Source organism: Musa acuminata, chromosome BXJ3-5 (genome assembly GCF_036884655.1).
Source record: "Musa acuminata AAA Group cultivar baxijiao chromosome BXJ3-5, Cavendish_Baxijiao_AAA, whole genome shotgun sequence".
Lineage (NCBI taxonomy): Eukaryota > Viridiplantae > Streptophyta > Magnoliopsida > Zingiberales > Musaceae > Musa > Musa acuminata.
In genome coordinates this window covers 42336078-42361387 of record NC_088353.1, presented here as the reverse complement: position 1 = coordinate 42361387, position 25310 = coordinate 42336078, and the positions used below count along the sequence as shown (strand labels likewise).

At 39.1% G+C, this 25310-nt stretch overlaps 4 protein-coding genes across 11 annotated transcripts; 2 read left to right on the top strand and 2 right to left on the bottom strand.

The window, feature by feature from the left end:
• Nucleotides 1-117: 117 nt before the first annotated feature.
• Nucleotides 118-4268, bottom strand: LOC135638167 (uncharacterized). 3 transcript variants are annotated; one of them, XR_010496531.1, is made up of 5 exons: nt 4008-4268; nt 3697-3804; nt 1068-1132; nt 841-977; nt 118-347 (listed from the first exon to the last, which is right to left on the bottom strand). XR_010496531.1 is itself a non-coding variant. In XM_065151155.1 (5 exons), exons 1-4 carry the CDS (start codon nt 4113-4115, stop codon nt 855-857), a joined length of 423 nt encoding a protein of 140 aa, XP_065007227.1. In that variant the 5' UTR covers nt 4116-4268; the 3' UTR covers nt 118-347; nt 841-854. The 3 variants fall into 3 exon arrangements, 2 of the variants coding, with proteins under 2 accessions (XP_065007227.1, XP_065007226.1); XM_065151155.1 differs by having other exon boundaries at nt 1068-1151; XM_065151154.1 differs by having other exon boundaries at nt 841-1002.
• Nucleotides 4269-4957: 689 nt separating this feature from the next.
• LOC103986425 (serine/threonine protein phosphatase 2A 57 kDa regulatory subunit B' theta isoform) lies at nt 4958-11365 on the bottom strand. 4 transcript variants are annotated; one of them, XM_009404446.3, is made up of 4 exons: nt 11085-11365; nt 10743-10929; nt 9229-10650; nt 4958-5693 (listed from the first exon to the last, which is right to left on the bottom strand). In XM_009404446.3, exons 3-4 carry the CDS (start codon nt 10435-10437, stop codon nt 5334-5336), a joined length of 1569 nt encoding a protein of 522 aa, XP_009402721.2. In that variant the 5' UTR covers nt 10438-10650; nt 10743-10929; nt 11085-11365; the 3' UTR covers nt 4958-5333. The 4 variants fall into 4 exon arrangements, with proteins under 4 accessions (XP_009402721.2, XP_009402720.2, XP_018682147.2 ...); XM_009404445.3 differs by having other exon boundaries at nt 10755-10929; XM_018826602.2 differs by having other exon boundaries at nt 10743-10799.
• Nucleotides 11366-13396: 2031 nt separating this feature from the next.
• On the top strand, nt 13397-14147 carry LOC135638446 (agamous-like MADS-box protein AGL103). The gene has a single exon (XM_065151557.1). It carries the CDS (start codon nt 13397-13399, stop codon nt 14105-14107), a length of 711 nt encoding a protein of 236 aa, XP_065007629.1. The 3' UTR covers nt 14108-14147.
• A 3136-nt stretch (nt 14148-17283) lies between these two features.
• Nucleotides 17284-24734, top strand: LOC135637809 (putative ABC transporter C family member 15). Of its 3 annotated transcripts, XM_065150615.1 has the most exons (10): nt 17284-18265; nt 18349-19775; nt 20496-20582; nt 20910-21512; nt 21704-21868; nt 22412-22706; nt 22790-23310; nt 23386-23449; nt 23873-24112; nt 24299-24734. In XM_065150615.1, the coding sequence occupies exons 1-10, from the start codon at nt 17857-17859 to the stop codon at nt 24418-24420; spliced, it is 3933 nt and encodes a 1310-aa protein (XP_065006687.1). In that variant the 5' UTR covers nt 17284-17856; the 3' UTR covers nt 24421-24734. The 3 variants fall into 3 exon arrangements, with proteins under 3 accessions (XP_065006687.1, XP_065006689.1, XP_065006688.1); XM_065150617.1 differs by lacking the exon at nt 24299-24734 and having other exon boundaries at nt 23845-23980; XM_065150616.1 differs by lacking the exons at nt 23873-24112; nt 24299-24734 and adding an exon at nt 23539-23788.
• The last annotated feature ends 576 nt before the right edge of the window (nt 24735-25310 follow it).

Below are 25310 nucleotides of genomic sequence, written 5' to 3'. Positions count from 1 at the left end.
AGTCAATGTGATAAAAAGTTCTATTGGATTACCACAATTCCCAGAGGCTTAAACTATTTAAGGAAAAGCACAATGCATACTCAAGCAGAGGGACCGCATCTATGAATGCAATAATAATGAAGTTAATTAAATATATTAGGTAAATGCGGCTTAACCTCAAGCGTACACGTATAAAATTATTCAAGGGCTGCCGACCTTGCTTGTCGGAGAAAACATATTTGTCACACAAACCTATTTTTTAATCTTCATAGCTTCATAAAGTTCGAATCTCTTTTCAGATGTGATGCAATCTCCCTTGTTATCTTGTGTCGCCTCTTGCGGTTAGTCTTTGATCAGGTAAAAAGAGCCTGGATGATCAAAGAAACAAAGATAAGATATGTTAGCTTTGGAAGTTGCACATCAAAACAACAGCAGCACAACTTTTTATGTAAGTGGGATGTATTGTTTCAAGCAATAGCAGCACATTGAATTTGTTATGAGCCAGTTGCCAAAAAAAAATCGTTTTGAGCCCAACAAACATTAATATATTAATGGCCTGAGGTAGCTTAATACACAAACATCAGGAGCAACCAGTATCCATGCCTGGCTCCAAAATCCAAGGCTGACATTAGATACTGCAACTCAGTTGCCTTGTAGCTAGCACTCCTTTGCAGTCACCAGTTACATGTCCAGCCAGTGTTTTGAGAATCAATTTGCCTACCATGTTATCATCTCAGAAGCATGCAGAATCCACTCTTCACATCTTTATTGATAAGAATAACATCAACAAGCCCTAATGTCTTGATTATCTGGGATTGAGTTCACATTTATATCAATACACAAAAAGAAACAACGTGGTACCTCCAAATTCCATATCATTTTCTTCTCTGTGGATCTCTGCTGAGGCTATGTTTCTTCAACAATTTGATATAGCTTCGCATGAGGGTGAACTTGTTGGCACCCAGATGATAAAAGTAATTCCATGTGTATATGCCAGTCTTGTGCAAGTCATCAAAAATTATTCTGGTAACCATCCACAAGTAAATACTTGAGCAATATGCATTAATCATAGCACAAACAACCCTTACCTGACTCCATAGTTTCCAACTGGTTCTGCGGACATGATGCCAACATGCCGACGGCCGGAAATCACCTGGCTCAAGAAGAATGAACTTTGCAAAAAGATTTTAGGCATTACGAGGTAACCAGGAGAATCGCAGTTCTCTCTCAATAGCAAGTAAAAATACAAAACATTTGACCACTGTTATAACCATCATGCTGCATCGCAGTTGGCAAAACAATAGCACTCCGTTACACATATTGCAGTCATCTTAATAGCTATTACAATTTTCAGTTAACCAGCTAAGAGCACACAAGATTAATCTTCGGTACCTGGCTATATTTTCTTGTATAAATGATGTACTAATATATCTGATCAGTAAAAAAAGAGGAGATGGTTTAGTTAATAACATGTCCGAACTTGTCTTGTTAATAAAAAAGATCGAAGTCCAAAATGCAAGAGGTCAGTTCAATTGGTAAGAGAGCAGTAGCAGCCTCTACGGTGTAGCTCCATTTTCCAATGGGATGAAATGAATAGCAATAAGATTGTTATTGATTTTGCTAGAGAAAAATTGATCTAACATTGGCACAGAAATGAAGCTTCAGAAGGATAGGAATTTTGCTGAAGAATTTAGAGGAATGCATATGAAATCCAAAGAAATAAAAACTCAACAATGTTTCATCCACTTGTCAATTAAAACAGGTTAAGTTGGTGTTTTGAAATATAGGTCTAATTAGGGTCTACTACTGTTGACCTAAATATCAGGCACCATTCTAAGCCAACAGGTTTAGCATCATATATTACCAAACAAGATTCTTCTTCATTGAATACCTTTTACAGTAATATTGTTTCAGATATATAAAACTTGAGTAAAACACTCAACCGAACCAATTCTTAGTATGTCAATTTAATCCAACATTTAGCTAACTGACATAATTAGGTCTGACAAAGTCAACCATATCAAGTTTGCTACCATAAAGATTATGGCTTTGGTGCTTCAATTAGACGAGAGTTTATCATAAAGGTCAGGCTTGGTGACCAATCCTAATCGTAAAACAAACATTTTAATTGGAGGCAACAAAGATCTTTGGAAGAAACAGCTATAATTGTGTGCTTTAATGAAAAATTAAACTAAAAGGTGGGTGGTGTGTGTGTTTCACGAGTTGCTCGCACTTCAATTTATTCTAGCCTCCAACACTAGAACATTCTGTATAATCGTGAACAGCACAGACAAAAGGTATAGATAACAATTTCAAGTTTCAAATGAAATTACTTTATAAGGTTAAATCAATTGTAAATATGGAATAATGATCCTTGCTCACGTGTTGAAAATTTGAAAAGTATTTTCTTGAACATAATCGTGGATTTTGCATGTTCTGGAGGATTTGAAAGAGTTACAAATTCTTTTCTTTGATTGTTCATATTGTAAAATTATTTTAAAGACATAAAGTGGCATATTTTTTGGAATAATATCAATCATCTCAAAGCTTAGCATCAAAACATTCAGTTATTGTGATTTAGATTTTTATTAAATAGTGATGTGTATAACACTCGACTAATGCGGAATTATCTATAACTTCTCAAAATAGTTATTAGGGCTCTTAAAAGCTATCAAGCATTTTCTTTCTAGTGACTTAAATTCTCCCTCAACCTAGGATAGCTCAAAATAGGACTCTTAAACATCAATTGTACTCAAAATAAGATTCCAAAGCCACAATAAAATGTCTTAAAGGACAGTAGAAGTAAGGGAAAGTGATCCAAAGACCCATAAGACTTAATTCACTGGTCTGATCCTATTAAATCTGAACATAGAGCTTGATATCTCATGTTTCAAGACAGATAATAACCAAAATATTAAGCTCAGCTTCAGACTCAACACAAAAACGGAAAAAAGAAGATTTAGTGATTCGAAATTTTCATGCTTCTCTTCATACCACTTCACTAGAAAGATATCTTTGCTCTGTGCTTTCAGCATAGCTCCATTGTTGGATGCTACACTGCTTCCCATAACTCGTTCAGCCACTACCAAGTTGAACTCAATGCCAGAGTGTCCGGCAAATGTTTGGGCTAAGAGAAACTAAGTCTAACATCAAGAGTGATGTGTAAACTGAACAAAGGTAGTCTACAACATGGTAATGCACACAATAGAAGACACCAGATTAGCTGTTCCGCTTCCCTCTCAAAAGGCATGGGAAAGATTTCATGAAACAAATTTCTTTGATATGCCATACCATATGATATCCTAACGAAGCAATTCTTTTGGCTCAATCAAGACGAGTCCAGTATAGAGAGAAGGCATTACACATTAGCAATTTTGTCATTTAGGATGAACAAGATGCAAACTATATTGAAAATTAGGGGAATCAATTATGCTAAAAATTTGATAACCATAAACCTAGTAAACAAGTGCAGCATCTATAGTGGGAGTGCAATCAAATAAGAACAAATATAAAGAGCAAAAAATTTAAATCCCCAGAAAAGAGACCAAAAAGATGAATAAGACAAATGCACAAGTCACAACATTTTGGTATCATTAAGAGCCAGCTCTTAATCACAAGTCAACATGACGAAGCACAGCAGACTATTGTTTGCCATGCCATATCACGTCTAACGATCACGTAGATCTCCACAAACAACCTCAAATAAGGAAACATTACCTTCTCACCGCCTATCGTTCTGATCTTGCTGTCGACGGCGGGGCTGTACACTCTGAGAAACTCGGCTGGAAGGTTGAAATTGCTGCCATCGGAGAACTCCACTTCTACCTGAAAGAGAAGGAGAGGGTCAACAATGCAACCAATGTGAAAAATACTAGCCGAGCAAGCTTTCGAAACAACAGATACTGGCATTCGTAAGACACAAAAAAGAGCTATCCAGTCATCAAGCTCGAAACCTCTATGCCAAGGGTGCATAGGGTTGATCTAGGGTACAAGGCACCGAAGCCGAGGTAAGAAGGGCGAACTCTTACGGCCTTGGGAGGGTGGAGGGCGAGTCTGGTTAGCCGGGGTGGTTGCGCGGAGGCGTGCGCGCGTCGGACCGCCGAGAGGAGAAGAGAAGACGACATCGCGCGCATCATTCTCGGTGTTGACCGCCCATTTCCACTCGGCTGGTTCAGGGAAAAAAACAAACAGCTTCCGGGCACTACTATGGGGAGGAAGCGAATGGCCTTTGCATGGCATCATCCGATGCCTATTTGGGCTCGCCCAACCAAATTCGAATCTTGATTCGATCCAAACGAAATAATCTTAGTCCATTGGTCTAACGCTGACGAGCATAACTTCGTAGAAGATTAATTACATATTATTTCATATAATTAATTATCCTTAATATTTTTATCTTTATATTTTGTCGATAAAAATATCCTTATAATAATAAAAATAATTTTATCGATAAAAATATCATAGAATTTACTACTGAATATGCTGACTTAGAAGAAACGATGTTAAATGTTTCACTTTCATAAGTATAAATATAATTTTTAAAAATATAATAATTAAAATATTAAAATAATTAATTACATAAGATAATATGTAATTAACCCATGTTTTAGAACGTAGATTGACTATGACTTCATTTTGAAGGATATTAAAATAAATTTAAGAATTAACCAAATATATACAAACACATAAATATCTTCTCGTTTTGTACCTTATATTTCATCTCATAGAAAACATTTGAGACAATCTCTCTTCACCTTCCAACAAAAAGAGAGCTATTATTGCAATAAAATGAAAACATTCATTGACAAAGTAGCAGGGAAAGATTTTGATCAAGAAGCCAAGTTCAAAATGAAAAGATTGTTAGAACAAAGATATGTTTCACTTTTGAAAGCAAGATAATGGTTGCCAAAGTCCCCAACCACCAACAAAGCAGCATGTTAACCAATCCGATTCCTAGCAAAAATGAAGTTGGATGACATGATAAAATATTGAATTCATTCAAGACCTTAATCAGGTCTTCTAACAAAGAAATGATGGCTGCTTCAATAAAAATATACCAAGGCAGGGGATAATCCATTAATACACTCATTAGACACTAATGGGTAAAGCAGTTGCCTGCAAATTCCAATAGCTTCACCCTTTTAGAATGTCAACTAAATTCTCTTTTTTGGGCACTTTTGCTGCTTCACAATTTTCTTGTCAAGCACCTCTTGTGCACAGTAAAACCCTATAAGAACTTCTGAATCCCTCATGGACCAGACAAATCAGAAGCATTAAAAATCTTGAACATGCATATCAAGACCCATAATCTCATGATTGAATCGAGCGTGTTGAGCTAATATGTAGATATGGAATCAACCAGAGGAAGCTCGAAATGGTACAACACGGGGAACAGTCACACTTTCTCTACTTGCAGCTCGTGAAGCAGCAACTTCCTCAAGACGCTTCCATGTAGCTTCACGTTTTGACATGATGTCCTTGTTTTTAGCTTCATCTTCTTCAAATTTCTTCAAACACTCCGCAACCAAATCAGGATCATGATCAGAGAAAATCTTGCACACATTGAGTGTTAGGCTCTTCACGGCTTGGTTCCAGTGGGTCCTTGTGTTTCTCTCCAATGCAGGAAAGATGATCGGTAATAAACCCTTGCAATTTTGTTTAATCAAGTTTTCAATGTGGTCATTATTCCAAAGGAACAATGCTCTTTCTGCCACCTGCATCAGCAGAAGATTCGAGAGTGATTAAAATTAATCAGACTTTGAGATTAAAATTAATTAGAGATAACCAATACAAACCTTCCATCAATAGTTAAGGTGTGAGATTAAAATTGCTAGTGTGACTCACAATTCAAGCATGCAAAGACACAAAGATAGATATGTTAACAAACTTACATACCAAGGTAAACTATAAAAGATCTTTCCATACAATTATCAAACAATAGAAATCCTAGATGAGATATTTAGAAATATAATAATTGTATCACTTCCTGATTATTCAATACATTGTTTATTGACATGAGAAAAGATCAAGTAGTTGCAAAATTTATTGAAAATTTCATATGAATGATTATCGATAGGTCCCTGATAGGACAAAATATTGGAAAACAAGATATATCTGTTTAGTGGATTTATGTACCTAAAAGAATTTTGTGAACACTTTTAGTTACTAACAGTGGTTTATCCAATAAAGGAATTGTATGCAGAAACAAATAGATCTCATGAAAAAACTTCAACAGGAGAAAACAATGTTGACTGTGCAACTCATCCAATGACCGACTAAACAGAATATCATCCTATCCTCTAATTTTATACAGTGTGTATGTGCAATAATTAGGATAAGTATTTCTCTAGATCAGTTCAAAGCACCGAACCAACACAAATCAAAAGTTTGTGAAATGCATATGACCACTGGAAGTTTGGTGGTTCAAGGGTTAATTTACCATTATCCCATTGACTAGTTGAAGTTAATATAAAGTAGAGATACAAGTCTTCAAGGCACCTATACTGATGCATAATATTCATTGCTCATATAGTTGAAGTTAATACAAAGTGTTGACACAAGCCCTCAAGGCCTGGTGAAGGTGATGGTGATGCTAGTGGCATGAACTACAAGTGATAGCAACCATGATAGTGGTGAGATATTGTAGTGGTATGGTGGCAGCAGAAAAGGTGTAGTGTTGGAGGCGGTCATGATGGTGATAGGTTGATAATGACAACCACAGTATTGGCAATGCTGTTAGCAATGGCCACGAAGGTGACAGTAGTGGCAGTGGTGACTGAGACGAGTGGCAGTAGTAGTCATTTTATTGTTGAGGTGCAAAACACAGTGGCAAAGGTGATGATAGTGACAATGGCAACAGTGATAATGTGCTTAAATAAGAACATGAGATGATCTGAAACTTTCTCCAAGGCCTATACAAAAATTAGAAAAATGACAAATAGCTTTCTGTTATTAAACATATTTACTATAGTTCTCAATTTTCTTGGAACATATTCTGAAATTAGAAAGTAATCACACCCAAGTCTTTTGGCCACGTAAAACGGTTTCTTAGTGACAATCAGAATTTGTGGACTTCTTTGCAACTCTTCGAGAACTATATATATTGCATAATCCATGGCATTTAACAGCTGAAACATTAGAGATAAGTTAAGTGGACTGAAGAGGTGTCACAGAAAGATTTTGAAGCAGATAAGGGCAGTTTTAAGAAGATTTCATCCCATTACACTGGTCTTTTGCATTAAGCTTAGCATGTATATCAACGCATACCGATCTTAGAATGCATTTGATGTCCCATATAAACATTTTTTTCATTCTGACTGAGCCTACCCTAGGTACGACATATGAGACAACTTCCTGTTCCTGCTCAAACAATCAGCATACTCATAAAATGTGCATTATCAATGTCTTCTAGCATATTTCTATGAACAATAGACTATCCTCATTCTTGTTTCAAAATGCATAATCAAATATTTCTTACAATAATGCCCCTTCTAGGCATCTGCCTAAAAGCTGAAAGTTCGAAATTACCTAGGGAAAGGGAAGAAGGAAAGAAGAAAATGAAAGTTTGGTGACAGAAAGAGAGGGAGAGAGGAAAATGCTGAACATTGCAAGGAAGCAAAAACAACTATGTCAAACTGAAGGCGGCAAGTTCAGCAAGTATATGATTGCGAAATCAACATAATTAAGAGTAAATGGAGCACAGTAGAAAATGAAAGAAATAAGAAAAGAGAGTGAAAGCTGAAAAAGCCTCCTGTTGATTGAGAGACATCGTTCGTCAGCTCTGGAACCCTATTTTAATTAAATCATAAACTATCTGCTCTCTATATAACTATTTTCCCCCTAATAAACAAACATATCTAATATTAGATATGGGTGAAACTGCAAGTCTGTAACACCTTGGTCCAGATTCAGATGTTTCCGAGTATTAGAAGATCCAGGCCTAGTTTTTGCACAGGTAACTGGGTAATAAATTATCACATTGGAATCTAATGAATGAGATGGCAAATCATATGAAAAAATTGGACATAAGCATAATAGAGCACTATTCCTATAAGGAAGCAACATAGCATACCACATAGAAGAACTCATATGAAATTAATGATCCAAATATGAGCATGAACAGCACAGCCCATATTGAATTACCAATACTTAGAACAATATCTAATCTCAAGCTTGATTTACTTGATCAGAATTTTGAGTATAATTCCTAGTGAACAAGTGAAGTAAACTTTTAGCGAACAACCGGCTCCCTTTAATATCCTCCTTCACTCTCAGAGTTTACATAAGACAATTTCAGGCAAAGAAAAGTCTGCCCAACTAAGAAATGAAATAAAATATAAAAATTCAGGCCACTCTAACCACAATTAATATGTATTATTAGAGAGGCTTAAGTGTCACACCAATGGTAAAAAGAGACCTATAAACTTAGAGGACTCTCCCTAGAACAAGAGGCTAGTAGCATAGAAGATTATGCAAATTCATCAAAACCTCTAGCTAAAAACTGATCTCCTTCAAGTGCAATAAGAGTGATATCACCACCTCAGGTACCTCAGTGGTGTTATATATATGCTACTGTAGACAATGACATTACAAGACAACCTAGAAAAGGCATGCAAAACTTCAAGTCAATCTACCTTTTGGTACCCAAGGTTTAGAATCTAGGTCTGATGCCCGATATCAGTCAATGGCTTGATCAGCATAATTATGGTACAGACAAACATACTACCATTCAGTAAACGTCAGTGTCATCCAGACCAAGAGAAAGAGGGAGAGAAAAGGGGAGGGGCAGAAAGATAAGAGAAGGAATTAGGGAGAGGAAAAGGTGAAGGAGGACGAGATGGAGGAGGAGAAGAAGAATAGCAATGAGGTGACAGTGAGGAGGAGGAACAGGCAGAGGATGAGGAGGGAGAGAAAGATACACGAAAGCAAGAGAAAGGGAGAGACTGTGTGAGAAGAGAGAAAGGAAAAAAAACAGAAGAAAAGATGACAGCTATCAAAAGCCTATCATGCAAGATAAATATCAGTCGTTTGTGTACCGAATCATGGTTGTACTAGTAAATACCAGTCAATACCAATCAATGACTCTTTTTTTTTTAAACCTTGGTGATGTCTACTAAACAAAGCTTATGTTACACAGCTAAAAGAAAAAATGGGAAAAAAATACATGGATGAGAAATATAATCAGAATGAAGCACGAGGTACATAAGAGTATGATCTGAAATTACAACTGAAATATGAGAGGATAGCTACCTGAAAGTGAGAACTGTTCAAGCAGCGAGCAATCTGGCGAAACAGTGGAACCATACATCGCTGGAAATCTGCAGGCTGAGTTGCTTCTAGGACTTCTTCTAACTCTCCCAAGAACATTACTTCCTTTGAACTATTTGTGATAGGCCAGTATTTCAACAAGCCCATTATAACAGTATCCGCAAGTTTGCAGTCCTTTTCAATAAATTGAGTTATGCAATATGATAACTGCTGATGATACATAGCAATGCACCTTGGCTTGTGCAGTGGGATTAGTGCACGGAGAAGGAACAATTTATGCTCTTCCTTTAGTGGCAAAGCAAATCCACTGATGACACTTCCCAAAATTTCCAGTAGCTCTGCAATCCCATTGTGCTTTTCTGTTTCAAAGATAAACCGATAGAAAATGTTGTTAATAGCTTTCCTGATGAACGGTCGGTGCACCATAAATTTACCATAGATTCGATGGAGTATTGTTTTTAGGTACTCCCTCTCTCTAGGATCTTCAGAATCAAAGAGATCGAGCAGCTTAAGAACAAAGGAGTGATCTACATATCTTTTTGCCAACTTAGCATCAGTCTCCGGAGATGCAACAAAACGTAGAAAGAACTCATAGACAATCTGTAAGTGAGGCCACGCGGGGTCCATTACAGGTTCCTCCTCTTCTGCATCAATTTTTTCCAGAATCATGTTCTCTCGAGGCGGGGAAGTCAAGGTCCTAAACAAGTTGACGGACACCATCTTTGCAATCTCTTGCATGACATTCTCTGGAAACTTCCCAGATGATGAAGTCACATAGTCAACAAGCTCTAACAATGTCTGTCGCTTTATATCTTTCTCTTTCAGGTTCTTTGATGGGTCAGTGAAGTCAAACACAACGCAGCAAAGGTCCAACTTTCGCATAAATAAACTCTGTTTCTCAGAATTAGGGACATCTTTAAAGCTCGGCAATGCTTCAAAGACTGGGACCACATTATTGCCATTCAGCTTTACATTAACAGCTGGATCATACTTGTTTTGGTGATTTAACCCAGGACTCAATCCAGGAGGGGCCTGACTGTTCAGATTTGTGATCCTACTGGCTTGCAAATCCCCATTTCTTGAACTGGTCGAAGAAGATGACGACTGAGGAGTTGGTCCACCAACTGAATCCCGACTGTCTGATGACTTTGATGGCTTTCGAGGGAGCCGGTTTAGTATCTGCTTAATCATTCTTGACTGCAGGTAATTGAGTTGGACAATGAAACAGAATTTGATGCCTTAAGAATGTTTCCTAAATCGTTTATAAATAATTGATTTTGAAGGCAAACGCTGCTCCTAGCCTCGTACTCCTTCCTCAGCAATTTCCCATGGGATAACTAGACCAATTTTTTGACAAGTTTCCATACAAGTTCCATATTCAGGAGAAAGATGACGTTTTTTCACCTAAAGACAAAGTTTCCCCCAAGAAATCCACGATTATAAGGAAATTTTTCACATGCAAAGATGCAACATCAAGCACAGATCAAACAGGAAACCTGAAATTGTACCGTTCCGCGGTGCCGCTTTTTCTAATACAACCAGACTTCCGTCTCCTGTCCAAGCAAACAAGATCACCTCATAGCCAAAATCGACCGCAAGAAATGACTCGATCAAGAGAGCTAATTTTCCCGCCCGCCCCCAAATCGAAGCCGATTCGGATGACCGCACCAATCCGGAAGCGATCTGGAGGGATCAAGCCGGGGATTTTGAGCGAGAATTAAAAAGAAGGTGCGCCGAAGGACGAATTCGAAGACGAACAACAGTGAAAACGAAGGCCATTTCCCAATCGAAGGCCAATTGCAAAGAGAGAAAGAGGATAGGGGTTAAAAAAAAGCTACCTCTTTTTTGGGTGATCGAAGGAGCGGCCTCTCCTCCTCCCGATCGGCCGTTGCCGCTTGCCTATTACGAGGACAAGAAAAAGGAGAGAGAAAGAAAAAGAGGAGGACGCCGATGATGCTGATGATGATGATGATGAGCAGAGAGAGATCGAGAGACTGGAAACAAACGACAGAAAAAGGAAGGCCGCCCCCCTCTATCTCTCTCTCTTCCCTCTCGCGTCTCACTCGGTTTCTGATCTAATTGTGAATCGAGCCAATTTGTAGGACCATGCGAAACACCCCGACACATGTTTGCTGAAATGCTCGTCTTTGTGCAACGAAAAAGTCATTCATGGCGAACCAATGGGCCTCTCACTCGTCTCATCGGCTCCGCTATTATTAGTCTAATAAACAGCATATACAAATATAAACATTTTCGTAATAACACGATGGAAATTGATCGTAAGAGCATCAACACCACCACGTGGCACATATGACCACGTCAACGACAGGCACGTGATCAGGGCGTGTCGTTTCGTATCACAAGTGGGCTCGACTCGAACCTGACCCGATCTACAAAGCGCATCGAATTGAGCCCAACTCACAAACCAAAGTGAGTCGAGTTCGGTTGACCCGGTCGAGTCAAGTAGAGCTGCAGAACCATTCGTCGCGTTGACCTTTCGAAATCAAGGATTTTGCTGACGGTGCACTGCTTGGTCAACGCAACTTAAACGAAGTCATGGCGATTTCTGTGGTCAAACCCCCCGAGTTTGACTACTTCGGTGGCTTCTCCCACATGACACGGTCAAATGGCGTGCGACCTCGGAGACAATAAGCTGTGCCCCTTTCTCCCACGAGCTTGGTTTCCGCGTCAATGGCGATCCAAGCTTGAACGTGAATCTTCACGTACTGCAACCACAATTCTTTGATCCATCCATTTCCGCCTCGGTTCAACTTCTTCCCCTCCTGGAAGAAACAAAGCTTTTGCTGAAACGCTGGCATCAACTCCTCTTCGGTGTCCATGGTTGCTCCACTCGTGTCGCAGCAGTTCTCTTCGCGCACGCAGTAGATGAGATCCACAATAAAAGCCAAGGAGAGCGTTTGCATCCAGAAAAGGACTGCTTCTTAGATGAGGGTTCTGAGAACAGACGAGTTCCCTGGATTCAATGCAACTCTCTCTCTCTCTCTCTCTATCTCTTTCTTTCTCAACGTCACCTGGGATGTCATCACAGGAAACCAAATGAAGGATAAGGGCAGCAAGGAAGCCATGATCCTGCAGCAAGTTTCAGGGTACTACTAACTGTTGCGGTGCACCAGAACTCAGACATCTGGCTTCACAGCAGCCACTTGGAGTAGAGGTTCGTCTCATGCAAGGGGGATCTCCGCCATGACTTGGCCATGCAGCGAGCGACGGAGACGAGTCAAGTCGGGAAGACAAGCAGTCATAGTCATGACGAGCTGATAGGTGTGTTCTCTTCCCGAGTAATCTGATGGAATCTGTCATGGTGTTGTGGTATTCTTAAGCTCCTTATGGGGATATTCTAATCCAATAGAATTAACAGCACATAAGAATATTCACATTTGTAATATACACAGATTTGGATTATTGGGTGTTATAATTCCACTGCACTATTAACTAACATATAACAATAATATAATATAATATATAAAGTAGTATAACATAAACTTAAGCACCAAATAGTGTACAATACAGCACATAAAATAAAAATAAAAATGTAAAAAATTATATTTCAAAAAATAATTTTAAAAGGTGAATTGATTTATATTGGATTCCAACAAATAAACCAAACTGGTCATGCAATTTTGACCCTTCCAATTTCAATTCTATTTGAAATTATAACCCAAATTATAAGTATTACATTGCTCTAATTTATGCTAAAATTCTATTATTTCCCCATTTATAAGGTCTCACCTTTGTAATATACAAAGATATTAAGATTTGGATTAGTGGGTGTTATAATTTCAATACAATTATCAATATTTATATTTTCATTTTGATACCTAAGCTTGCATATAACATAATATGATATGATACATAAAGGACTAAACTTAAGCACCAAATAATGTAAGATACAACACATAAAATAAAAACAAATATGAAAACGAATATACAATAAATATATGTATATATATAATTTATATTAATTCTATTGGATTCTAACAAAGAAATCAAACTGGTCAATGGAATTTTGACCATTCCAATTTCAATTCTATTGGGTTTCCTTCTCTTACCTCAATCGCCTGCCTATTTATGGGATTGGAGGTCTCTCTCGAAGTATATCGACCTAACTTTCGTGTTGGTGCTGTCCTCCATGGCGCCGTCCGACGAGCAGCGCCGCAGCCAGAAGTCCATCATCCGCTCCCTCGACAAGCGCAGCAAAGGCCTCTGCAAGAAGGCTACCGAGCTCTCCACCCTCTGCAACGCCGACGTCTGCCTCGTCTGCTACCGTCCCGGCGCCACCGCCCCGGTCGTGTGGCCCGAAGACCCCACTCGTGTCGGCCGCACCATCGGCCGCTACCTCGCCGCCTCCCCCTCCAAGAAGCTGGCCAAGAACCAGGTCAGCTTCAAGAACCCCAACCCAGGCCAAGCCCAAGAAGCCGTCACGAACAACGACGACGACGACGATGAGGAGGAGGAGGAGGAGGAGTGTAAAGAGGCCAAGGCCAGGAACGGCAAGAAGAAGGTGGTGGATACAGAGGACCGTCTCCGGTTACCATGGCCGGACGACGATTGCGCGCTGGGGTCTCTGGTGGAGGCGTTGGACTCTAGGCTGAAGAAGGTGAGGGACAGGATCGAGCAGCTGGTGGCAGAAGACATAGCGTCGACCTCGACGGCACCGGCACCGCCGGATAAGTACTCGACCGCCACAGGAGGCGCCTCCACAAGCTGCAGCGCTTATAGGGAACCACCGGCTCCGGCGTTCGCCGCCGTCTGCCCATGCATGTACTGCCCTCTGCACGGGTACTGGGCCATTCGACGTCTGCATGGCCAAGACCGAAACCGAAGGGAAGACAGGAGTTGACCGCAAGCCAAGAGTTGACTCAATCATCATAGTTAGTTACCGGGGCTAATTACATATTATCCCTATACTTAGAACCTATTAATATTATGATATCTATATTTAAAAATTTTAAATTAATTTTTTTTATAATTTTTAAAATATAATAAATAATTTAATTTATCGTAATATCATTAATTAAAAAGATGAGTATAAATATAATTTTGATATTTTTTTATTTTATTTTTCTCTCAGTACAACTAACTGACAATATCAAGATAAATGAGATTATTTATTTTACTTTTAGAATTATAAAGATCTCAATATAAAATTTTTTTAAATACAAAGGCCTTAATATTAATAGGATCTAAATATAAAGAATAATATATAATTAACCCTAATTAAGTGAATTGGAGGCATTTATGTGTCTGCCTCATATTAATTTTGTTTATATTATTAAGGAAGCTGTTAACTTTTGTGTTGCTTTTGTATTAAGAATATGGCAATAAAATCAATGAATTATTGGCAATAATCTTACATAATCGAATCATAAAAATCAGAGCCCGAACGGGTCGAGTTCGACTACACTGAATGCTTCTATTCCGAGTCTACCTATCCCAATATTCCTTTGGTCTTATCGGTCGGATCCCGATCTTCCCACTTTTTAAATGTCTGATCAAATATTATTTTAATTGTAATAATAATATGATAAAAGTATTATTTTTTTATTAAAAATAATTTTTGATAAGTGACAATTCGAGGTGTAATGTGGGCTTGGCCAAGTCATCATTGAACCCAATTTGCCATAGCAATAGTTTTATATGGGCCGGCCCAATAAGGCCCAACTCATTATTATATCCACGTCCTAAAAATCTTTCGTATTTTTCCCATATTTCATTTGATTCAATTGATTACAATACATATTTACGAGTAATCTTTTTGATACTTAAAAAAAAATTCTAGAGAACTTAACACGTGAATATCGAAATGGTACGTAACAACAAAATTTATTACGTAAGATCGAAAATATTTATATAATTTAGAGAATATTTTCTTAGACGATAATACATAAGAAGCTCGATTATAAATATTATATTCTCTCTTCTCTCCCCTTCTTCGACACTCTCTTAATATTTAATCTTAAGCTTTATCAACTCGTGTGTCGGAATGATTGAGTTAAAAAATCAATCTTCTTTGGTGATCAAATCTTATAATATAATAGATTATGAAAGGGACACATCAATCTCACATCCACGACATTAATAGAGTGGTTGGATAATCACACACCAATTTTAATATTATATTTATTATAAATAATTCGTATAGATCAACATGGATATATTTATTTATTTATTCATTCGGTTTCAATTATTAAAAAAATAAATTATTTCATCAATATTTAAACTCAAATCATTACGAGTTTTAAAGTAAAAAATCATCACACCATACAATCTATTTATTTTATTTTATTTTTATTTAATTAAAAAAAAGTTAGCTAGTTTTAAACGTTGTGATTTCGATTTCTAGGAATCAGAATCAAACCGTATGGCCCCATTTCGGTTCAAAACTATTAAATCATCGACCGGATTCTGATTCGGATTCGATTTCGATTTCAATTCGGCATCCACCAACCCATATGTTCAAAGGCAACGTGACGTCGACGAAGCTGGCAGCTGACGTGGGAGGCTTACGTGATCGAACCTGTCCTGACGTGTCCACGTTTCCAGGAACGTTTCTGGGTCAACGATTCGTCCCGCTATTCGGGCATTATATTATGAGTTCATCTTCGACGTAGCCTTGTCTGCTTGCGGTTCATCGGATAAGCTTTGGTTTCTGGAAAGACGAGAAGTCTCCATGCACCGAGTCGCCTTGTTTGCTAGCGCGGAGGTTAGCACGCCAACCACAGCAGTCTTCTTCTTCCTCATTAGATAAGCATGCAGGCAGCCAATGCCACCGTTGCTTGTTGACGAATATATTCCCATCAAGAATCATGTTGATGATGCTAATCGTCATCAACAACAGCTATCGATAGAGAGAGAGAGAGAGAGAGAGAGAGAGAGAGAGAGAAGTGTGCGTGTGGTGTGAAGAAGAAGGAGACCGAGAACAGTGATGTGTGTGTTATGAGAGGGATGCTATGTCGACACTGTGTGTTCATCTGCATCTCTCTCCCGTAATTTGACTGCAGAATTGTATTGATGTTTCTGTGGAATGTGTGTACTTTGGGTGGATTAGATAGAGATGATCAAGTGGAACAATGAGGACATTGGCAGCAGCTATCCTTTTCTTGTATGCGTGGATTTTAGAGTTGGATGCTGAGAGCATTAGAAGCTGATATGTTGAAGCTGATATCTCTCCTTAGGGCTTCGAGTCCGCATATATATACATAGAATATTTCAACAATGTCCTACTTGACTAGGTGGGAATTGTAGTTCAACGCACGCCATCCTCCACGTATTTTGATTGGTTGGGCTCCATGAAAACTGAGTTATCGAGAGATCGATTAAATAATATCGAGTCAGACATCAATTCAATCCAAAAACTTAATCTATTAAGTTGCGTGAATCTAATTCGATATACGTTTGTAACTATTCTTTTAATTCTATTTTCGATTTTTTCATGGTTTGATTCACTATCATTTGATTATTAGAATATATATGGTTGAAATCTAATCAATAATGGTAAGTATTTAAAAGACATTTTGTTTGATTTGATTTTAATAATTATATAATCAAAATATAATAATTAGGAAGTATTAAAATTTATCGATCATTATTGTAAGGCAAAGATTAGGTAGCAACGAAAACACCAGTTATAATAATTTGCATTTATGAATTGACTAATTGAGACTCGATGTTACGTATGGAATCAAATCAATGCTTACTAATTTATATATCATATCAGATTTAAAGATGACTAAAAGTTTGTTGGATATGCCAATAAGCAACAAAATTAAATTAGATTTTGGTTTAGAACTTAATGATTCGATCTGATGGGATAATTGATATATTATCTTTGATGAGTCTAAAATAAAATACAATTCATTGCTATTTCTGACAGCACACGTTGACGTATCGTCGCCACGTAGGATCCGCGGTGCCTGTGCGCGATAGCGTGCGCAGGATGGCATCAGAGCGGCACGTGCGCCGGTCCTCGTCATCCTTACATGCATGCACTGGTACTCCACTTTAATTTTCGTGCGTGAACGAGTCGGAACTTACCATTAATATACAGAGAGTTTGGATCGGAGTCGAAGAAGAGCACAGATTTAAACTAATTGACCTGTTGAAACTTCGATTCGCATTAGTACGACTCCGTATGATACCAAAATCACTATTCGAATTTACTACTAAGAGGGCAGTAGTGAATCCCGGGATTCCGTGCACCACGGGATATCACACGATTTGGTTTCCCCTTATGTGCATCTCCATATACAGGGGAGTCTACATGTCTCACACGATTTGGTTTCCCCCTGCCGTCGTCTCGCAGAGTTGTCTGTCAGACCTGATCTTGTTCTCGTCTTTCTCCTTTGTCTTTCTTCGGATTAAACTTGCATGAGGTCTCCATGAACACATAGGTGAGGCATCCGTAGATTCCTCTGAACCTTGTGCTGAGGAGGGCAGTGGGATGGGATCTGGTGCTTTGTTTGTTCGTCGAGGACAACCACTGAGAGGGAGAGGATGCATGACAGCAGTATAAATAATGCCTGAGAGCAGCTTCTCCTTGTTGAACAGCGAGGCTTTCTGGTTTCCGAAGCTTGTCTACTTACTTCTTCCATGGAGATGATGCTTATGGATTACCTTTACGTGGTAATTTTCTCGCTGCTGTTCGCTTGGATTCTTCTGGAGTTTGTAGGATCAAGGAGGAGCTCCCAAAAGGCCAATCCAGAGCTAGAACGGTCGCTGCTGTCAGATGAGCATGACGGTGTCGGCGGAGATGGCTTCACCGTGGCTGGGCACTGGAGCCGCCTCACGTTTCGCTGGCTGAATCCGGTCTTTGAGAAGGGCCGAGCTGAGAGGCTCGAGCTCCCGCATCTTCCCGGAGTTCCTCCGTCCGAGACTGCGGAGAGCTCCTTCTCCTTGTTGCAAGAGTCGCTGGGAGGCCAGAAGCCGTGGTCAACCGCGCTTCTGGGAGTCGTCGTTCGAGCAGTTTGGCGGCCTTTGGCTTGGAATGCCGTCATCGCTGGTACAGAAACCTTCACATGCTAATGCACTAGACACCTTCTTTTCCTCTGATTTGACCGCGTTCATAAGGAACGTGTTGTGCAGGACTCAACACGTTCTCATCCTATCTCGGACCTCTCCTGATCACCAACTTCGTGGGATTCATCTCCGGAGAAGATTCGAGCGGCGGGCTGTACTACGGATACGGACTGGCTGCGCTGTTCTTCGTGGCGAAGACGGCGGAGTCACTGACGCAGCGGCAATGGTACTTCGGCGCACGCCAAATCGGCGTGCGAGTTCGAGCAGCGCTCATGGTTGCCATCTACAACAAGTCTCTTGCGATCAAGCACGCCGGCGCCAGCACAGGAAAGATCGTCAATTTTCTCGACGTGGACGTCGAAAAGATCTGTGACTTCTTCTGGTACATCCATGGCGTTTGGTTGCTCCCCTTGCAGGTCACCCTGGCTCTGCTCATCCTTTACAGAAACCTCGGTGCAGCAGCCTCGTTCTCGGCGCTCGCCGTGACGATCCTGGTGATGGTGAGCAACACGCCGCTGGCGAATCTGCAACAGAGGCTCCACTCTAAGATCATGGAAGCGAAGGACGGGAGGATGAAAGCCACAGCAGAGACATTGAAGTGCATGAGAGTATTGAAACTGCATGCTTGGGAAACAGCTTACTTGAACAAGTTGCTCGAGAATAGAAATGTGGAGAGGAGTTGGCTCAGGAGATACCTCTACACATGCTCCGCCATTGCCTTCCTCTTCTGGGCGTCTCCCACTTTGGTTTCAGTCGTCGCCTTTGGTGTCTGCATACTCGTGAGGGCACCCCTGACCGCCGGCACGGTGCTCTCAGCTCTGGCCACGTTCAGAATCCTGCAAGAACCAATCTACAATCTCCCAGAGCTGGTCAACATGATCGCACAGACCAAAGTCTCGATACACAGAATCCAGGACTTCATTAAAGAAGAAGAACAGAAGCGGTTGAAGCCAAGCAACCAATCCGAGACCTCAGAAATCGGAGTAGAGATCGAGCCGGGGGAGTACACCTGGGAAGCTGATTCCATGTCGAGAACACCCACACTGAAGATTGAAAAGAAGATTCATATCATGAGAGGAGAAAAGGTCGCGTTATGCGGGGCTGTTGGATCAGGAAAATCCAGCTTCCTCTGTAGCATCATAGGAGAGATTCCATGGATTAGCGGAGGAAGAGTCAGTGTCTTAGGATCGAGAGCATATGTTCCTCAAAGTGCTTGGATCCAAACAGGAACAATTCAAGAAAACGTATTGTTTGGGAAGGAGATGGACAGGAGATGGTACAGGGAAGTGATGGAAGCTTGTGCTTTGGATAGAGATGTTGGAGCATGGGCGGATGGGGACTTGACTGTGGTAGGAGAGAGGGGAATTAATTTGAGTGGAGGGCAGAAGCAAAGGATTCAGCTGGCAAGAGCCATCTACAACAATGCAGATATCTACTTGTTGGATGATCCCTTCAGTGCTGTGGATGCACACACCAGGAGACACCTCTTTAAGGTATGAGCATGTTGTCTCCCATCTTTGTTTGGAATTCTCTTTTTGAGTGAAATCATGGTAGGTATGACAGGTTTGGTTATCTGATCATATAACTTTGTCATTTTGACTAAGATTTCAATTGGGTAACAACTAATCACAAGAACTTAGGCTATAAGGAAAAAGTTTAAGACGATGATTTAGTCGACACAAGAACCTAACTAAATTTAAAGGGTGCATATACAAACTCATGACCTGTTTTGATACCCATGATAAAATTTTCACCTGATGATCACAATCCTCGAAAGCCTGAATTTTTAGGAAGATAAGATCAACTTATACTTGGAACTCTCACAGTTTTAACCCTGCATTATCACAAAATGGTGATTAGATGGCCATAGCCAAATTGATTTGAGATAAGTTAATTCCAGTGTTCTTATCACACTCACTTATTGGTCCATACAACTGCAAGGATATTGCAAAATCAGGAAATATATACAAGGCAAAGTCCAGGAAATGATGGTCTGGTGATGATCTGTGTAGAATAGAATTTCAAAGAACATCCAGGTTTTTCAAATCAGATATCAAGCATAAAGTGGTTCTTCCCTAAAATTCCACCACTAATTCATGAGTTTTTTTCGACAATTTTTTCATGGTTTCAAGATGTTCGATTATATTTTAATAGATGATCTATTGATTTTCCAAAGATGGAGTATCTGACAAAAAGCTAGGGCTCGTGTGCAGGAATGTTTGATGGGGCTTCTGTCCGCTAAGACGGTTATTTATGCCACACATCAACTGGAGTTCATAGATGCAGCGGATCTTATCCTGGTAACCTAAAAAATTTCTATATTCATTCCAGTTAAAGCACATAATATTAGGTAAATTTTCTTGGATAGTTTGATTGGCTTATTATATGCTGGTGAAAGCCTGCTACTAGTGTAATTAATAGCGTGAAACGGTTGCTGTAAGCCTGTAACAGTGCATTTTGTTTCATGGTTAAGTATAATTCACTAGACAACAACTCATCATGATCCATGGGGATAATATTTATGATTATAATATATAGAGAAAAATGTGAAGCAGAAGAAAAGCTTGCAGTGATCTCATACCTGATAATGAAGACTAAAATTTATTTCCTTCACCAACATTTTTCAGGTCTTGAAGGATGGAAAGGTGGTTCAGTCTGGTAAGTATGAAGATCTGATGATGGACAGCAATGGAGACCTTGTTCAGCAAATAGCTGCACATAATCAATCATTAAGCCAAGTCAGTCCATCAAAAGAGCACAGTTCATCAATAACCACAAGACACAGGATGAAGCAAGAAAATCATGCAGAAGCAAAACTCTTTGATCAAAGCAAAGTCTCCGAACTTTCAGAGAGATCATGTGAAGAAGAAAGGGAATTTGGACGGGTGAAATGGCATGTCTACCGTACCTTTGTGACTTCAGCATATAAAGGGGCTTTTATTCCAGTACTACTGTTCTGTCAAGTTCTCTTCCAGGGTCTACAGATGGGCAGCAACTACTGGGTTGCCTGGGCAACCGAAAAGGAGGATCGAGTCAGTAGAGAAAAATTGATTGGAATTTTTGTTCTACTGTCTGCCAGCAGCTCAGTGTTTGTATTAGGAAGGGCAGTTTTGCTTTCAACCATTGCCATTGAGACAGCTCAGAAGCTATTTGTTGGAATGATAACAAGCATTATTAAAGCACCAATGTCATTTTTTGACTCAACACATACCAGTCGAATTCTTAACAGGGTCAGTACCTAATGTTTCTCCTATTATTGCTCCTGTTTCAGAAGGCAAATTAGTTATCACAACAAATCTCTTTATTAGTACAGCAAGATTAACAGTATTTGGTGTACTTAAATTTTCCTCTAAGAGCTTTGATAGTTTCAGAAACTTCCAGAATATCATGCAGTGAATTTAACAACCTTACCCTTTTTCAGTCTTCAACAGACCAGAGTACTGTTGACACAGATATTCCATACAGAGTGGCGGGATTGGTTTTTGCACTTATTCAGCTTCTGTCCATCATTATTCTCATGAGTCAAGTGGCATGGCCAGTATTCATTCTCTTCATTGTTGTATTCACAATCTCCATCTGGTATCAGGTAAGTGAAATGACGATCCTGTAAAATTTGTAGTGTTAACATGTATAAGAAATTATCCATTGCCATCTTTTACAGGATCTCATTAGATAAGGTAAATAATATGTTATAAAGAGAAAGAAGTGAAAAAAACATTTTTTAGAGCATAATGTTCACCTTTGCAATTTTTGTTATTGTCTAATATACCTAAACATCATTGTTTATTCAATCAACAATGGTCTGCTGTTTCATAAAATGTCTAGATGGTTAATTCCTCTTTCTTGTCTCCCTATCCTCCTGCCCTTTTGTATACCTGTTTCTTTTTTTTTTCTCTGACTCCACATACTTTATCTTCTTGTCGGTTTCAAATCCTTGTAAAATAATAAAGAACATTAACTAATCTTGTAAATAGAGATTCCTATGCCCCTCAACTTGTTCATCGTGGCATTCACACTTCTGATCCTTCTACTAGACCAAAACTTCCATTTTGTAGTGCATAAGTCTATTGCTCATAACTTTATTAGCTTTCAGTTGTTCTCTGTCTAAAGGGTCACTGACTGATTGCAGAATTACTACATCAGTGCTGCTAGAGAACTAGCTAGAATGGTTGGAATTCAAAAAGCTCCTATCCTGCATCATTTCTCTGAATCACTTGCTGGAGCTGCTACCATCCGCAGCTTCAATCAGGAAGAGCGCTTTCGTAAAAGGAACCTCACCTTGATTGATGACTATTCACGAATTACCTTTCACAACTATGCAACCATGGAATGGCTCTCAGTTCGAATCAACTTTCTGTTCAACCTAGTATTCTTTGCAATGCTAACCATCTTGGTGTCCATGCCCAGAAATACTATTGATCCCAGTAAGTTCTATTCAAGTATCGCGATAGTAATTATTTTGGGTGGTATGACTACAGAGAAAATGCCTAACTTGATTTTACCTCAGGCCTTGCAGGACTAGCTGCAACATATGGCTTGAACCTAAATGTACTACAGGCATGGGTTATATGGAATATCTGCAATGTGGAAAACAAGATGATCTCTGTAGAGAGAATTCTGCAATTCTCAGCCATACCTAGCGAGGCTCCTCTGGTAATTGAGCATTCCAGGCCAGAAGAAAACTGGCCCACATCTGGAACCATTGAACTTGATGATCTCAAGGTTCGTTACAAACCTAATCTTCCTATGATCCTAAAAGGGCTCAGTTGCACTTTGCCTGGAGGGAAGAAAATTGGAGTCGTGGGCAGGACAGGAAGTGGGAAATCGACACTCATCCAAACTCTTTTCAGAGTAGTAGAACCAACATCAGGAAGGATAGTGATTGATAGCATAGATATTAGCCAAATTGGTTTACATGACTTGAGATCTAGGTTGAGTATAATACCACAAGAACCAACACTTTTCCAAGGAACTGTGAGAACAAACTTAGATCCTTTGCAGCAGCATCCAGACTCCGAAATCTGGGAGGTAAAGAACTAATAATGCTTTGTATTTATTTGTTATTTTATGAAGTTAGCAGTTGACTGAAGCAAACTCTTCCAGGCACTCTACAAGTGTCGACTTGGAGAGATAGTAAAACAAGATCAGAGACTGCTTGATGCACCAGGTAATTTAATGTCTATATGCAAATGCATTCAAGTTCCTTACAAGTTTTGAGCAACTAGTAAATCAACTATATTGTTTATTTCTCAAAAGGAACAAATCAACGGCATGGAGAATTATAAAAACCATTCCAAGAAGCACTTGAGTGAACTCATCAAATTGTTGCTGGGTGACATTTTACACAATTTTTGTTCGTTTTAGGCAGTTAAAAGTTGCAGTGTGTTAAAAATACACTTATAATAAACTTAAAAAAACACAACTGTTGAACTTTGTAATATTACTTTCCTTTTCATTGGACATTCATGCTGCAGACCTATTGTTCCACAGCATACATCAAGATCTTCATTAAGAAAACTAGCTTAAAGTTTAGTTCCTTCTGTTTCTATGTTTGTCCTTCAGATAACATGAGACAGGAATTATGATGCAGTTGCTGAAGATGGGGAGAATTGGAGTGTTGGGCAGAGGCAGCTTGTTTGCTTGGCAAGGGTGCTGTTAGACAAGAGGAGGATCCTAGTTTTGGATGAGGCCACAGCATCAGTAGACACAGCAACTGATAATTTTATTCAGAAAACTATCAGAGAAATAACCAATAACTGCACTGTCATTACAGTGGCACATCGAATACCCACCGTCATTGACAGTGACCTGGTTCTGGTTCTCGATGAAGGTAAAACTCAACAATGGTGAAAAAATAGGGTGTCTTTTCATGTCCAATTTTGAGTCTATAAGAAGTACAAAATGTAGATATTACTGCAATTCTCATTTATTATATTTATTGTAATTCTCTATCTTTTTCTTTAAATTCATGGCACAAAACATCTAATCATCTCTTTTTGTTCGCCCCTGGTTGCAGGAAAAATTTTGGAGTTCAGTTCTCCTAAGGAACTTCTCGAAGATGAATCATCGGCCTTCTCAAAATTGGTGATCGATTTTCTTGGGAGGTCCAAGAGTAATCATGAATTAGAACTTGAATGAAAGCAACTAATAGGTGGTTAGTACACAAACATCAGAAGATTCTGCATTCATTCTGGAAATACAATCATCTAATGACATAGGAATTTACACCGATATACAGAGAAAAAAAGTTGCTTTCTATAGGATACATGCACTAATATGTATAGTAACAGAGGAAAAAAAACAGGAAGAAAGAGCGGATGGAAATTAATGGGACATGTTAATACTCTTCCAGAGTGTAAAATACTAGTGTAGCATGCTTCTACTGTCAAACCATACTTTTTTTATGCTAAGAAAAAGGTATCGCAGTACACAAAGCTACCTTCAATGTGGAATCGAAGGATGGTTAATGCATATAGCGTTACACCGCTAGTTATAGGTGCTCAGCAAGCATTATGATGTTCAATATAAAATATTTTATATTATATTGCTTATTGCATGCTATTCATAGGTGTCTTCTAATATAAATACTTTATATTACCTATTGCATATATTGTGATATTCATGGATCTGTGTAATGAGAATCAGATTATGATGAGATTATGATAATGAGACCGATTCGCGTTTAAACATGAACCCTAAATAATCTCGGTCATAGGTCACTCGAGAGGGACATCGGGATGACCAGATAGACTAGTGTGTTATATATTTGTCCATATGATGGAAACAGTTGGTCTCATAGTTGCTCATGTGAGGATACTAGGGATACCACGCAGGTGCTCATTGGAGACTAAGTTCATTGATTGATTCGCTCATGGAATGCTGGATGGTTGATGATACCTCATTGTCAGATAACGATTCCATCGTCCCAGTGGTGTATCTGGTCCTTGTTGAATCTCGGATTTTGAAGATGAAACCAATTGATATTGTTTATCTTATCTACGTTTTAAGTGACGTAGGAAGCTTCGATT